We start from the raw sequence: 16264 nt of genomic DNA, 5'->3' as shown, positions 1-16264 counted from the left end.
GTAGGGTAGAGTGCTGACCAGCAATCCTAGGATGGACCTCAGTCTTTGGATTTTAGGTGTTAGTTACTTGGGTAGAGATACATCTGTGACAAAGGATGGGTGTCCTCTATTCCAGAATGACTGTCCAGAGCTGTCTCCCTCCCTCCCACTGTCCTGCTCTTGACCCTGCTCACCATTTCTTCCTGCTGTTGCATCTTCTTCTCTGCAGCACTGAGCTTTCTGGGAGATGAGTCCCGTTTCGATGGATGATATTTTGTCTTATCCCGATGTCTCTGGTGTTCATCCTCTGGCTCATACAGTCTGTCCTCCTACTCATCATGGAAGATCAAAGCCCACAGGTCAGGAATCTGTCACCTAAAATGCTCCCAGTTACCCCCCTGAGCCGCAGTTGTACACTTCCTGTGATGTCCTGGCCTATTCTCAGCAATCTCTTTAAGCTTTTTACATTCTTGTAGATAATATTGATGTGAGTTGGGTGGTAAAACTGACTGTCTGGACTTTCTTTTTTTCTCCCTTCCTCACTCATATAGTAGGAATCTACCTAGGTTGTTTCCTTCTCTCTACTCCCACATCCTTTTCCATTGTATTCCAGGGATAAATTATCTAACTATGCCATCAGTTAGCCAACATCAAAGAGGAGGCAGGAAAAGGTAGAGCATTGGTCAAGGTTGTTTGTCCTAAGAAATCCCTATTTTTAAAAGCATTCCCTATATGGAGAAAGAAGTGACTTTGTGTCTTTGAATATGACATGAAAGTGAAATGTGGATTTAGTATGAGGAGAGATAGATTAGGTTGCCAACCAGCAATCCTCGGATGGACCTCAGTCATTGGATTTTAGGTTTTAGTTACATAGTGGGTAGTGGTACATTTGTGACAAATGATTGGTGTCCTTCATTCCAGAATGATTATCCAGAGCTGACTCCTTTCCCCACCACTGTGCTGTTCTTATCTCTTCTCACCATTTCTTTCTGCTGTTGCATCTTCTTCTCTGCAGCACTGAGCTTTCTGGGAGATGAGTCCCGTTTAGATGGATGATATTGCATCTTATCCTGATGTCTCTGGTGTTCATCCTCTGGCTCATACAATCTGTCCTCCTACTCAACATGGAAGACCAAAGCACAAACATTAGGAACCTGTCACCTAAAATGCTCCAAGATACCCCCCTAAGCCACAGTCACATAATTCATCCTGTGATGTCTTGGTTTATTCTCATCTACCTCTTTGTCATCTACAAATCTTTGCAAATAACATTGATATGAGTTGGGTGATAAAACTGACTGATTGGACTTTCTTTTTTTTCCTTACTCACATATTAGGAAGCTCCATAGGTTGTTTTCTCCTCTCTATTCCCACATATCCTTATTGTTTTCCAGGGATAAATTATCTAACCAATCAACTAGTTAGCCAGCCTCAAAGACCAGGAAGGAAAAGGTAGAGTATTGGTCAAGGCTGTTTGTCCTAAGAAATCCGTATTTTTAAAGGCATTCCCACATGGACAAAGAAGTGACTTTTGCCTCAGTGAGTGTGACTTGAAAGTGTAATCTGGATTTGGTATGAGGAAAGATACATTAGGTTGCCATCCAGAAATCCTAGGATGGACCTCAGTCATTGGATTTTAGGTGTTAGTTACTTAGTGGGTAGTGATACATCTGTGACAAATGATGGGTGTTCTTCATTCCCGAAAGAATGACCAGAGCTGCCTCCCTACCCCATCACTGTGCCGCTCTTGGCTCTGCTCATCATTTCTTTCTGCTGTTGCATCTTCTTCTCTGCAGCACTGACCTTTCTGGGAGATGAGTCCCGTTTTGATGGATGATACTGCATCCTATCCAGGTGTCTCTGATGTTCATCCTCTGCCTCATATAGTCTATCCTCCTACTCATCATGGAAGATCAAACCCCAAACATAAGGAAGGTATCATCATGGCTATCACCATTCTGTGAGATACTGGCCTATTCTCATCAGTCTTTTTGACCATGTGTATACACTCTTGCAAAGAACAGTGATGTGAATTTGGTTGTAAAACTGACTGTCTTTTGTTTTTTCTCACTGTAACGATTGGAGTGACGCCACCTGCTGGAGAGCTACTGTAGGAAAGCTGCACCATGAGGAGAAGGCATCTGAGGGCAAGCCATGTGGTCAGTTCCTTGGTGTCAGGAAGTGACGTCTGCTTGTGGGTACTGTCTATCAAGGCTACCAGCCAATCAACTTGAGGAGCCTCCCATTTCTGGGAAGGGGACACGAAGTAGGAAGCGGACTCTGCTGGAGGGCTTTTTCCTCTTTTGCTTCCTGACCTCACCATGGTGGGTCAGATGATGGGTTCTCTTAGAAATAGTTATATTTTTACCTTTCTCTCTGATCTGAATGCTCTTTAATAAATACTTAAACACTTAAGTACTCTTGCTAAAGCTTATAATTTCTTGGCAAGCACTCATTAGATTTTAGATAGTATAGCCCCTTTTAGATAGTTTTAGCCCCTTACATCACTCTTTCATTTACATAGTAAGAATCTGGTTAGACAATCTCCTCCTCCACTCTTTTTTTTTTTAGAATTTTATTTTCCAAATTACATGTAAAAGCAAATTTTGACATCAATTTTTTTTAAACTTTGTGTTCCAACTTCTCTTCCTCCCTCCCTTCCCACCCCACCCCACCCCAAGAATTCAAGCAATTCAATGTAAATTATACATGAGTAGTCATGGAAAACAACTCTACATTAGCTAGGTTGTGAGAGAATACAGATAAAAACAAAACATCAGATTAAGGAATTGTCAAAAAAAAGAAATGTGTTTCAGTCTGTTTTCAGATACCATCAGTTCTTTCTTTGTAGGTGTATTGCAATTTTCATAAGTTATTCAGAGTTATATTGGATCATTGCCTTGCTGAAAATAACCGTGCTTCCCAGCAGATCATCTTACACTATTGCTGTTATTTTGTATACAGTACATTTCTCTCTGTCTCAGTTCATGTGGGTCTTTCCAGGTTTTCCTGATAGCATCCTGTTCATCATAACTTTTATATAGTACCTTAAACTGTTTAACTTTTAAACTTTTAAACAGTTTTATATAGTGCCTTGACAAAGAATTTTCTTCACAATAGCCCAGCAGAGTAGGTACTATACGTTTTGCCATTGTAGTCAATCATCATAACTATTTCCCTTCATCCTATTCCCTTCCAATGATATTTACTCTATTTTCTATCTTATTTTGCCCTATTCCTCCTCAAAAGTGTTTTGCTACTGTCCCTTCCCCGACTCTACCTCTCTTCATTTACCCTTTCCCCCTTTATCTTCTTCCCCTCATACTTTCCTTTAGGGTTAAATAGATTACTCATCTCAATTGGGTGTGTGTGTTATTCCGTCTTTGAGTCTCCTCTGACGAGGTTAAGGTCTTTGAGCTAATTCTGTTTTCTAAATTTTTCTTCCTCCCTCCTCCTCAACTCTGCCAGTGAAATCAAGCAATTCAATATATGTTGTACATGTGCTGTTATGCAGAACATCTTCACGTTCCTTGAAAGTGTTTTGCTTTTTGCAGCTCCCTCCCCCAAACTTCCCTTCCCTCCTTCACTTCTCCCCCCGCATCTCTTTCCCCTCCTACTTTTCCTCAGGGCAAAAATATATTACTATACCCACTTGAGTATGTATGTTATTCCCTCCTTGAGCCAATTCTGATGATAGTAAGGTTCACTCACTCCCCCACTCCTTCCCCCTCTTCCCCTCTCCTCCATAAGCTTTTTTCTTGTTTCCTTCATGTGAGCTACCTCTCCCCTTCCCCCTCCCCCAGTCTATTCCTCATACCCCTCAACCCTATTTTAAAGATGTCATCATGGGTTAGCTAGGTAGCACAGCGGACAGAGCACCAGCTCTGGGCCCAGGAGGCCCAGAGCCCAAATCCGGCTCCAGACATAAGAAAACCCACCCTGTTTGCTCCACAAAGAACAAGGATACACAAAAAATAAATGCTTTACAATTACCATCCCTTCATATTCAGTTCAGACCTATGTCCTCTGTGTATTCCTTACTGAAAAAGTTCTTATGAGTTGGAAGTATTATTTTCTCATGTATGAATGTAAACAGTTTAACCTTTTAATGTCTCTCATGGTTTCTTTTTCTTGTTTACCTTTTTATGCTTCTCCAGGGTCTTGTATTTGAAAGTCAAATTTTCTATTCAGTTCAGGTCTTTTCATCACAAATGCCTGAAATTCCTCTTTTTCATTGAAGTCCCATTTTTTCCTCTGAAAGAATATACAAAGTTTTGCTGGGTACATGATTCTTGGCTGTTGTCCCAGTTCCTTTGCCCTATGGAATATCATATTCCATGCCCTCTGGTCCTTTAATGTAGATGCTGCTAGATTTAGTTTTATCCTGACTGTAGCTCCACAGTATTTGAATTCCTTTTTTCTAGCTGCTTGCAATATTTTCTTCTTGACCTGGGAGTTCTGGAATTTGGCTAGAATATTCTGGAGGTTTTCCTTTTGGGATCTCTTTCAGGAGGTGATTGGTGGATTCTTTCAATTTCTCTTTTAGCTTCTGCTTCTAGAATATCAGGGCAATTTCCCCTGATAATCTCTTGGAGGATGGTGTCTAAGTTCTTATTTTGGTCCTGGTTTTCAGGTAGTCCAATGATTTTCAAATGATCTCTCCTGGATTTATTTTTCAGGTCAGCTGTTTTTCCAAGGAGATACTTCACACTGCCTTCTATTTTTTCATTCAATTGGATTTGATTTACCGTGTTTTGATTTCTCTTTAGATTACTAGCTTCCATTTGTTCAATCCTAATTCTTAGGCAATTATTTTCATCAGACAACTTTTTTATCTCCTTTTCCATATGACTTTTCAAACTGTTGGCTTTTTTTCTCATGACTCTCCTGCATTGCTCTCATTTCTCTTTCCATTCTTTCCTCCCTCTCTCTACATCTTCCTTCTATCTCTCCTACTTTCTCTTCAAAATCCCTTTTGAGAGCTTCCATGGTCTGAGACCAGTTCATATTTTTCTTGTAAGCTTTGGATGTGGGAGCCCTGAGGTTGATTTCCTCTTCTGAGGGTGCCCCTTGATCTTCCTTGTCACTGAAGAAACTTTCTATAGTTCTGACTTTTCTTTGCTTGCTTATCTTTTACTTGACTTTTAGTTCCCCACTGGGGGGCTCTGTTTCTTGGCTACACTACTGTACCCAGCTTCAGAGGATCCCAGGTGTTTTGATTTGAGGGAGGGCAGGTTTTTCTCTCACCTGGCCTGTTCTCTGGACCAAAGATAACCTCAAGCTGACTTGGTAGTTAACCAGCCAGCAGAGCCCTGTGGTGGTTTTTAGCTTTGATGAGCCGGTGCCCCTCCCCCACCTGGACCTCCTGCCACTCAGGATTTCTTCTTGGTTCTCTGCTGGGGTGGGACAGCTGAATTCCTCCCTAGGTCCCTGTGATACCCCTGCACTTCCCCGCCCCCCCCCCCCCCGCCCCAGCCAGCTGTTCAGCCCTCTCACCCAACCACAAGCTCTGTTCCAGATGACGCTGGTGCTGTAGCTGATTCAGAGGCTTGTGGGTTAAGTTCTTCTGGTACAGTGTGCCTCAGGTCTCTATCGGCATGATTTTGGGGTTGGACTTTACTTGCATGGCCCCCTTTAATTTATCTATAGCTGGAAAATAATCTCAGCCCATATTTTTGTGGGTTTTCTGCTCTAGGGGTTCTTTTATTGATGTTTTTGGGGTAATTGTATCAGGAGCTCTGTGCATTTAATGTCTTTCCTCTGCCATCTTGGCTCTGCCTCCCTTCCTCTACTCTTTTTTTTTTTTCTGCAACAAACATTTATTTTATTTTTTCCAGTTAGATGTAAGGGTAGTTTTCAACATTAATTTTCATAAGATTTAGAGTTCCAAATTTTTCTCCCTCCCCCCCTTTCCTCCCCCCTCCACAAGATCAAAACCAGGTTATATATGTACAACCAACAAGTGTTCTTTTTATCAGTTCTTTCTATGGGGGTGCATAGTAAGCTTCTTCATTAGTTCCTTGGGATTGTCTTGGATCATTACATTGCTGAGAGTAGTTAAGTCATTCACAATTGCTCATTGAACAATACTGCTGTCATTACATACAATGTCCTCCCAACTCTGCTCATCGATGTTCATTAGTCTTTCCAGGTTTTTCTGGGATCATCCTGTTTGTCATTTCCTGTAGCACAAAACCATTCCACTACAATCATATAGCACAGCTTTTTCCATCATTCCTCAATTGATGGACATTCCCTTGATTCTCAATTCTTAGCCTCCAAGAGTTGCTATAAATATTTTTTGTACAATTTCCCCCCTTTTCTTTTTCATGATTACTATTGTTAACTATTTCCCTTCCATTCTCATGATATTTATTCTATTATCCATCTTCTTTCATCCTATCACTCTTCAAAAGGGATTTGCTTCTGTCTGTCCCCTCCCCTACTCTGCCCTTCCTTCTTTTGCCCCTCTTTCTTTATCCCCTTCCTCTCCTATTTTCCTGCAGGGTTAGAGAGATTACCCAATTGAGTGTGTACATTATTCCCTCCTTGAGCCAGTTCTAATGAGATAGAGGTCTTTGAGCCAATTCTGATGAGTTTTAGGCTCATTTACTGCCCAGATTAAATAGATTACTCCACCCAGTTGGGTGTGTGTGTTAGTCCCTCATTGAGGCAGCTCTGATGAGTTTAAGGTCTTTGAGCCTTTTCCGATGAGTGTAAAATTCATTTAATGCCCTGTTCCTCTCCCATCTCTTCTCCCACTCCATAAGCCTTTTCCTGTTTCTTTCATGTAGGATTTCACCTCTGCCCTTCCCCCTCCCCCAGTGCATTCCCTTCACCCCTCAATTTAACCCTAAAGATTTCATCACCTAGCTAAGTGACACAGTGGATAAAGCATCACCCCTGGACCCAAGGGGATCCCAGCCAAAACCCGGCCTCAGACACAAGACAGTCGTCCACTGTATGACCTCAGGTATGTTCCCCAGCTCCAATTTTTTAATGGTTCTATAGGGTCTTGTATTTGAAAGTCAAATTTGCCATTCAGTTCAGGTCTTTTCATCACAAATATCTGAAAGTCTTCTTTTTCATTAAAGTCCCATTTTTCCACTGAAAGATTATGCTGAGTTTTGCTGGGTAAGTTATTCTTGGTTGTAATCCCTTTTCCTTTGCCCTCTGGAATATTATATTCCATGCCTTCCGGTCCTTTAATGTAGAAGCTGCTAGATCTTGTGCTATCCTGACTAGGGCTCCACAGTACTTGAATTCTTTCTTTTTGGCAGCTTGTGATATTTTCTCCTTGACCTAAGAGCTCTGGAATTTGGCTATACTATTCCTAGGAGTTTTCCTTTTGGGATCTCTTTCTGGAGGTTATTGGTGGATTCTTTCAATTTCTGTTTTAGCTTCTGCTTCTAGAATTTCAGGGCAATTTTCCCTGAGAATATCTTGGAAGATGATGTCTAAGCTCTTTCCTTGATCGTGGTTTTCAGGTAGACCAATAATTTTCAAATTATCTCTCCTGCACCTATTTTCCAGGTCAGCAGTTTTTCCCAGAAGATATTTCACATTGCTCTCTATTTTTTTATTCATTTGGATTTGCTTTATTGTGTCTTGGTTTCTCATAAAGTCACTGGCTTCCACTTGTTCAATCCTCATTCTTAGGCAATTATTTTCATCAGAGAGCTTTTATACCTCCTTTTCTATCTGGCCAATTTGGCTTTTCAACCTGTTGATTTTTTTCTCATGTCTTTCCTGCATCATCCTCATTTCTCTTTCCATTTCTTCCTCTACTTCTCTAACTTTATCTTCAAAGTCCTTTTTAAGCACCTCTATGGCCTGGGACCAATTCATATTTTTTTTGGAAGCTTTAGATATAGGGGCCCTGATGTTGGCATCTTCCTCTGAGGGTGCCCCTTGGTCTTCCTTGTTACTGAAGAAACTTTCTATGGTCCTCACCTTTGTCTGCTCATTTTGCCTTTCTTTTACTTGACTTTTAGCTCCTTAAAGTGGGGGCACTGTTTCTAGGCTGCAGTATCCCAAGCTTAAGAAGTCCCAGGTGGTATGATTTAAGGAGGATCTTCACTCACCCGGTCTGTTCCCTGGTCTGTAGATGACCAGACCAACTTACTAATCAAACAGCTTTGTGTTTTGTGGTTGTTAGTTCCAACAAGCCTGTGCCCCTCCGCCACCTGGGCCACTGCTACTCAAGCTTACCTCCTGGTTCTCAGCAGGGGTGAGGCAGCATAGACCCCTGTAGTCTTGCCCCTGCCCAGGGCTCAGCCCTCTCACCAGACTGTGAGCTTAGTTACAGACAATACTGGTGCTTCAGCTGATTCAGAGGCTCTGGGGGTCTCCTTCTTTGGTGAGGCCTTCCTAGTACTGGATCTGTGTCAGGGTGACTGTGGGGTTGGGCTCGACTCCTGTATCAGCATAGTAGCTCCCGCCTTCTGACCTTCCAAGCCATTCTTGGTTAGAAGATGATTTCAGCACATTCTTCTGTGAGTTTTGGTGCTCCGGGCATTTTCCTATGGCGTTATTTGGATGTTTTTTGGAGCAATTGTGTCATGAGTTCGAGAGCTCACTGCCTTTCCTCTGCCATCTTGGCTCTGCCCTGCCCTTCCTCTACTCTTAATAGTTTTTTCTTTCTCTTCCTAATATAAAACATCCAACCAACCAATCATATAGCCAACCTCAAACAAGTGGTGGGAAAAGGTACTGGCAAGATCCAGGTGATTTGGTGTTGTAATTAAATTTCTGTCTTTAAAAATGCTCCCTACATGGAGAAAGAAGTGACCCTTGCCTTAGATATGAGATGGAAGTGAAAACTGACTTTGGAGGATAGGATGGGTTGCTTTTTGACCAATGAGCCCAGAATTGATGTTTGTCAAGGGATTATAGTACTTAATTATCTACTTGTTAGTTATAACTGTGCAACAAAGGATTGGTGACTAAATTGGAGAATGACTGTCCATACCCATCCTGCTTCTCCACAGCTGTGGTACTCTTGGCTCTGTTTACCTGTTCTTCTGATGTTTCCTGTTGCAATGGATAATATTGGGTCTTATCTCGATGTCTCTATTTCTCATCCTCTGGCTCATTCAATCTTTCTTCCTGCTGATCATTCCTTCCAAATATCAGGAATTACCTGCCAACTAAAATGCTCACATCTATTGCCCTGAGTCATAGTCCCAGATATTATCCAGTGATGACTTAGCCTGTTCTCATTAATCTCTTTGAGCTCTTCTACAAACTCTTGTAAAGAATGTGAGTGTGTTTTCTTTTAAAAATTTACTTTTGGACTTTCTTTTTTTATTATTTCCTCATTATCATAGTAGCAATGTGGGTAGGTAGTCTCCTGCCATCTACTACCACTCCATTGTCCATTGTTTTTCAGGCTGAAATAATTCAACTAACCAATTACTTATCAAATCTCAATAAGTATGTGGGTTAAGGGTGATACCATAAGCAAATTAAGAGATCATTGAACAGTTTATCTGTCAGATTTATGGACAGAGGAAGAATTTAGAACCAAAGAAGATATAGAAAGCAATATGAAATGTAAAATAGATAATTTTTATTATATAAAATTAAAAAGTTTTTGCACAAACAAAACTATTGTAACCAAGATTATAGGGAAAGTAGAAAACTGGGAAAGAATTTTTGAAACAACGAACTCTGATAAAGGTGTCATTTCTCAAATATATTGAGAACTGAGTCAAATTTATAAAAATACACATCATCCCCCAATTGATAAATGGTCAAAGTATATGAACAGGCAGTTTTCAGATGAAGAAATCAAAGATAACTATAGTCACATAAAAATGCTCTAAATCACTATTGATCAGAGAAATGCAAATTAATCCAACTCTGAGGTATCACCTCAGACCTCTCAGTGGTAAATATAACAAAAAAAAGAAAATATGGGATGTTGGAAGGGATGTGGGACAACTGTGATCCAAATCCATTGTTGGTGGAGTTGTAAACAGATCCACCCATTCTGGAGGGCAATTTGGAATTATGCCCAAAGGACTATAGAACTGTGCATACCCTTTGATCTAGCAATACCACTGCTAGGTTTATATACCAAAGATACCCCCCAAAAGAGAAAAAGTCCTATTTGTACAAAAATATTTATAGCAGCTCTTTTTGTGATGGCGAAGAATTGGAAATCAAAGGAATTCCCATAAGTTGGGGAATGGCTAAACAAGCTGTGGTATATGATTGTGATGGAATATTACTATGCTATAAGAAATGACAAACAGGATGATTTCCAAAAGACCTGGGAACACTTATATGAACTGATGTATAGTGAAATGAGCAGAATCAGGAGAACGTTGTATATTGTGACAGCAATATTGTTTGATGAAGAACTGTGAATGACTTAACTATTCTCAGCAGTACAATGATCCAAGACAATCCCAAAGGACTAATGATGAAGTATACTATCCACCTCCAAAGAAAGAACTGATAGTGATTGAACACAGACTGAAGCATGCTATTTTTAACTTTCTTTCATTTTTTCTTTTATTCAAGTTTTCATATACAAAATGACTAATATGGCAATGTATTGCACATGTATTAGCCATATCTGGTTGCTTACTGCCTCAGGGAAGGGGGGAGGGGAGGTAGGTAAGGAGGGTTAGAATTTGGAACAACTTTAAATAAAAATGTTTATTATTATTTAAAAAAAAGATGATGTGGGTAATGGTTCTGCTAAGGTCCAGGTGGTTTGGGTGTCCTATGAAATGTTTATTTTTAAAAGTATCCTCTAAATGGAGAAAGAAGTGACCATTGTGTCTTCGAGTGTGACATGAAAGTGAAATATGACTTTGGTAGGAAGAGAGGTAGGTTAGGTTGCTGACCAGCCATCCTAGCATTGACGTCACTCATTGGATATTAGGCATTAATTACTTAATTGATGGGAATGTCAATAACAAAGGAGAGGTGGCTAGATTAGAGAATCATTGTCTCGAGCTGTCTCTCTTTCCTACCATTCTGCTGCTTTTGGCTCTGCTCACCTTTTCTTCTTGCTGTTGAATCTTCTCTCTATCACTAAATTTTCTTGTCAGTGAGTCCTGTTGCAATGGATAATATTGTGTTTTATCCCATAGTCTTTGGTTTTCCTCCTCCTGCTCGTTTAGTTTGTCCTCCTCATCAATGAAGAACAAAGCCTCCCAAATCAAGAATTACATGTCACCTAAAATGCTCTCACCTATTGCTCTGAGCTACAGTCCAACCCATCAACCTATAATGTCTTTGACTTTTCTTATCAACTTCTTTGATATTTTCTATAAACTCTGGCAAAGAACATTGAAATGATTTTGGGTGGAAAACCATCTGGACTTTTTCTCACTTCCTCACTCACATATAAATCCCATTTTTACCTTGTTTTCTATATATAAATTGTCCAATCAATCAACCTATTAGCCAGCCTCAAAGAGGATATGGGCAAGGTGCTGCCAAGGTCCCCGTGCTTTAGACATCCTGTGAAATTCCTACTTTTAAAAGCATTCCCCACATGTTGAAAGAAGTGATTTTTGTCTCAGTGAGTGTGACTTGAAAGTCTAGGATTGACAATAGTCATTGGGTTTTAGGCATTTGTTACTTAATGGCTAGTGATACTTCAGAGAAAAAGGATGAATGGCTAGATTAGAGTATGACTATTCCGAGCTATCTCCCTTCTCTACCACTGTGGTGCTCTTGGCTCTGCTCACCTGTTCTCTTTGCTGTTGAATCTTCTCTGTAGCACTGAGCTGTCTTGTAGGTGAGCCCAGTTGCAATGGATAATATTGTGTCTTCTCCTCGAATCTTTGGTTCTCATCCTCTTGCTCACTCGGTCTGTCTTCCTATTCATCATTGAAGAACAAAGTCCCAATCATCAAGAATTACATGTCACCTAAAATGCTCAAGCCTATAGCACTGAGCCAGCCATCCCACTACCTCAGCCTGTAGTCATCAATCTCTTTGTCCCCTTCTACAAACTCTTGGAAAGAACACTGGAATGTGTTTGGCTGGAAAACTGACCATTTGGACTTTGTTTTTTCGCATTTCTTTACTCTTGTTGTAGGAGCATGGGTAAGTAGCCTCCTGCCTTTTACTCCTACCTATCTTTTCTCTGTTTTCCAGGAATACAATATCCAACCAACCAACCAACCAGTTAGCCAAACTTAAAGCGGAGATGGCAAAAGGTGCTACTGTGGTCCAGTTAGTTTGGGGTTCCTATTAAATCTCTATTTTTTAAAAGTACTCCTTACATGAAGAAAGAAGTGAGTGACTGGGAGCAGCTAGGTGGTGTAGGGGATAAAGCTTGGGCCCTGGATTCAGGAGTAGCTGAGTTCAAATCCGGCCTCAGACACTTGACACTTATTAGCTGTGTGACCCTGGGCAAGTCACTTAACCCCCATTGCCCCGCAAAAAAAAAAAAAAAAAGGAGTGACCAAATAACCAGTTAGCCCAACTCAAACAGGAGGTAGAAAAAGGCACTTCCAAAGTCCATGTAGTTTGGAGATCCTATTAAATTTATATTTTACCTAGTACTCCTTACATGAAGAAGTCACTGTTGTCTCAATAGTGTGACATGAAAGTGAAACTTGACTTTGGTAGGAGGAGAGGTGGGTTTGGATGCTGACTAGGAAGAGTAGGACTGATCTTGGTCACTGGATTTTAAATGTTAGTTACTTATTGGTGAGTGATACATTTGTGACCAAGAATGGGTAGCTAGATGACAGAATGACTGTCTAGAGCTGTCTCCCTTTCCCTCCCTTCTGGTGCAACTGGCTCTGCTCACCTCTTCTTGCTGTTGGATCTTCTTAGCACCACTGAGCTTTCTTGTTGATGAGTCCTATTACAATGGATAATATTGCATTTTATCCCAGAGTCTCTGCTTCTCAACCTTAGCCTCATTGAGGAACAAAGCCTTAGGAATCAGGAAATACCTGTCACCTAAAATGCTCACACCTATTACCCTGAGTCATAGACCCTACACTTCATTGTGATATAGTTTGGCTTATTCTCTAGAATCTCTTTGTATTCTGCTACGAAGTCTTTCAAAGAACATTTTCAAGTGAGTTCACTGTCTGGACTTTCTTTTTTTTCTCATTTTCTCACTCACATAGCAGGAGCATTTTGTAGGTAGTCTTTTACCCTCCACTTGTATCCATTTCCTTTCTTTTTCAAGCATAAATCATACAATCTACTAACCAGTTAGCCAACATCAAAGAGGAAGTAGGAACAGGTGGTGCCAAGGAACAGATGGCTTGGTGTCATATTAAATCTGTATTTTAAAGATGAAGAAAGCAGTGACCTTTTCCTCGACAAGAGTGACATGAAAGTGAAACCTGGCTTTGTTAGGAGGGTAAGAAGGGTTGGATGTTGAGAAGGAACCCTAGGACTGAGATTTGTCAGAGGATAAATGGGATATTAACAGGATAATTAACAAGATAGCACTAATTAATGACTAGTTAGTGACAAAGGATGGGTGGCTAGATTAGAGAATGACTGTCCAAAGCTCTTCCCCTACCCCACTACTGTGGCGTTCTTGGCTCTGCTTACCTTTTTTCCCTGTTGTTGCATTTTCTCAGCAGAACTGAGCTTTCTTGTACGTGGGTCCTGTTGGAAAGGATAATATTATATTTTATCCCAGAGTCTGTTTCTCATCCTCAGTCTCATTCAATTTGTCCACATCATTAAAGAAGAAAGCCTCAGACATCATGAATTACCTGTGACCTAAAGTTCTCCTACCTATCACCCTGAGCCATAGTCCCACACTTCAAACTATGATGTCTTGGCCTCTTCTCAAGAATCTCTGAGCTCTCCTACAAACTCTTGCAAAGAACATTACAGTCAGGAAACCCGATTGTCTGGACTCTCTTTTTTCTCACTGGCTCATTCACACAGTTGTAATGAGGGTAGAAAGTCTCTAGTACTCCACTCTGACCCATTTTCCTTTGTTTTACAGGTTTAAAATATGCAATCAACCATCCAGGTGGCCAGCCTCAAAGATGAGGTAGGAAAAGGTGGTTCCAATGTCCAGGTGGTTTGTGCATACTGTAAAATCTATATTTTTATGCATTCCCTACTTGGAGAAAGAAGTGACCTTTGCCTCAGTGAATGTGACATGAAAGTGAAATCTGGCTTTGGTAGATGGATAGGGTTGGTTGGCTATTGACTGAAATCCTGGGATTTATTTTTGTCATAGGTTTTTAGGCATTATTTACTTACTGAGCAGTAATACACCTGTGACAAAGGATAGGTAGTTAGATTACAGAATGACTGTCCAGAGCTGTCCCCCTTCCCCAGTACTGATGTGCTCTTGGTTCTGCCTGTTGTTGGTTCTTCTTTTCATCAGCACTGAATTTTCTTGTAGATGAGTCCCGTTTTAATGGATAATGGTCAATCCTATACCAGAGTCTCTGGTTCTCATCCTCTGGCTCATTCAGTCTGTTCTCCTACTCATCGTTGAAGAACAAAGCCTCAGACACATCAGGAATTACCTATTACCTGTAATGCTCATACCTATCACCCTCAGCCACATTTTCACAATCTATCCCATCATAACTTGGCCTGTTCGCATCAATTTCTTTGACCTCTTCTACAAACTTTTGCAAAGAACACTGGAGTGAGTTTGGTGGGACTGGCTGCCATGATTTTCTCTTTTGTTACTTCCTCACTCACATAATAGGAAGTAGGTAGATATTCTTCTGCCTTCTTTTTTTCCTTTTGTTTCCTGCTGGAAAACATGCAACCAGCCAACCAGTTGGCCAACCTCAAAGAGGGTGTGGGAAAAGCTTGTTCCAAACTCTAGATAGTTTAGGGGCTCCTATTAAAGCAATATTTTTAAAAGGCCCTCCTACCTGGAGAAAGAAATGACCTTTGCCTCAGTGAGCATGACATGAAAGTGAATCCTGGTTTTGGTAGGAGGATAGGGAAGATTTGATGTTGACCTGAAAGCCTTGGGTTAATTTTTGTTATTGGATTTTAGTCATTATTTACTAACTCAGGAGTGATACCTGTGGGACAAAGGATGGGTGACTAATTTAGAGAATGACTGTCCAGAGCTGTCCCCCTTGTCCACCATTGTAATGTCTTTATGTCTATTCACCTTTTCTTCCTGTTGTTGGATCTTCTCAGCAGAACTGAGTTTTCTCGTAAATGATTCCTGTTGCTGTGGATAATATTGTATCTGATCTCTTCGTCTGTGTTCCTCTTCCTCTTCCTCCTCAGGCTCATTCAATCTGTCTTCCTACTTGTCATCGAAGAACAAAGCCCCAAACATTAGGAATTACCTGTCACCTAAAATGCTTGCCTGAATCACCTGGAGCCACAGTCCTGCACTCTATCCTTTTATTTCTTGGCAATTTATTAGACCTCTTTTACAAACTCTTGCAAAGATAATTGGAGTGAATTTGGTTGTAAGTCTCTGGATTTGCTTTTTTCCCTCATTTCCTCACTCATATAGTAGGAATGTGGATAAGTAGTCTTTTGCTCATTACTCCCATCTATTTTTCTTTTGGTTTCCAAATTTAAAATCCAACCAGTTAACCGGTTAGCCAACCTCAAAGAGTAGGTGGGCAAAGGTGTTTCCAAGGTTCAGATTTTTATGAGCACCTATTAAACTTCTATTTTAAAAAATGCTTCCTTCAAGGAGAAAGAGGTAACATTTGCCTCAGTGAATGTGACATGAAACTGAAACGTGGCTATGTTATGAGGATAGAGGGATGGTTGGATGTTGACCTGAAAGCCTAGGATTTATCTTTGTCATTGGATTTTAGTCATTAGCTATTAACTGGGGAGGGATAACTGTATGACAAAAGATCGATGACTTGTTTAGAGAATAACTGTCCAGAGCTGTCCCCCTTCTCCCTCATTGTGGTGTTCTTGGGTCTGCTCACCTTTTCCACCTGCTTTTGGATCTTTTCAGGAACACTGAACTTTCTTGTAGGTGAATCCCATTCCAATAGATAAAAGTCCATCATATCCCCGAGACTTTGTTTCTCATCCCCAGGCTCACTCAATCTCTCCTCCTACTCATCATTGAAGAACAAAGTCCCAGACATCAGAAGTTACCTGCCATCTAAAATTCTCAACCCCAGTTCCCTGAGCCACAGTCCCAAACTTCATCCTGGGATGTCTTGGCCTCTTCTTATCAATGTTTTTGACCTCTTCTACAAATTCTTGCAAAGTACATCTGAGTGAGTTTGGAAAACTGATTGTCTGGACTTTTTTTTTTCCACTGGCTCACTCATATAGTAGGAATGAGGGTAGGTAACCTCCAATCCTACCCAATTTT

General features: G+C 40.7%; 1 protein-coding gene across 1 annotated transcript in view; it reads right to left on the bottom strand.

Moving 5' to 3' along the window:
* Window positions 1-16264, bottom strand: part of PMFBP1 (polyamine modulated factor 1 binding protein 1) — a 266935-nt gene that overhangs the window by 50142 nt on the left and 200529 nt on the right. Inside the window, exons 19-28 of the mRNA XM_043981207.1 lie at window positions 15867-15998; window positions 14985-15217; window positions 14575-14701; window positions 14241-14423; window positions 13528-13584; window positions 11691-11822; window positions 10995-11147; window positions 1717-1875; window positions 960-1094; window positions 174-308 (exon numbers count right to left, since the gene is read on the bottom strand). Coding sequence (XP_043837142.1) covers window positions 174-308; window positions 960-1094; window positions 1717-1875; window positions 10995-11147; window positions 11691-11822; window positions 13528-13584; window positions 14241-14423; window positions 14575-14701; window positions 14985-15217; window positions 15867-15998 — 1446 coding nt within the window. The remainder of the gene's footprint in view (window positions 1-173; window positions 309-959; window positions 1095-1716; window positions 1876-10994; window positions 11148-11690; window positions 11823-13527; window positions 13585-14240; window positions 14424-14574; window positions 14702-14984; window positions 15218-15866; window positions 15999-16264) is intronic.

This window comes from Dromiciops gliroides, chromosome 2 (genome assembly GCF_019393635.1).
Source record: "Dromiciops gliroides isolate mDroGli1 chromosome 2, mDroGli1.pri, whole genome shotgun sequence".
Lineage (NCBI taxonomy): Eukaryota > Metazoa > Chordata > Mammalia > Microbiotheria > Microbiotheriidae > Dromiciops > Dromiciops gliroides.
The sequence above is the reverse complement of the archived record's forward strand: the minus strand, read 5'-3'. Positions and strand labels throughout refer to the sequence as shown.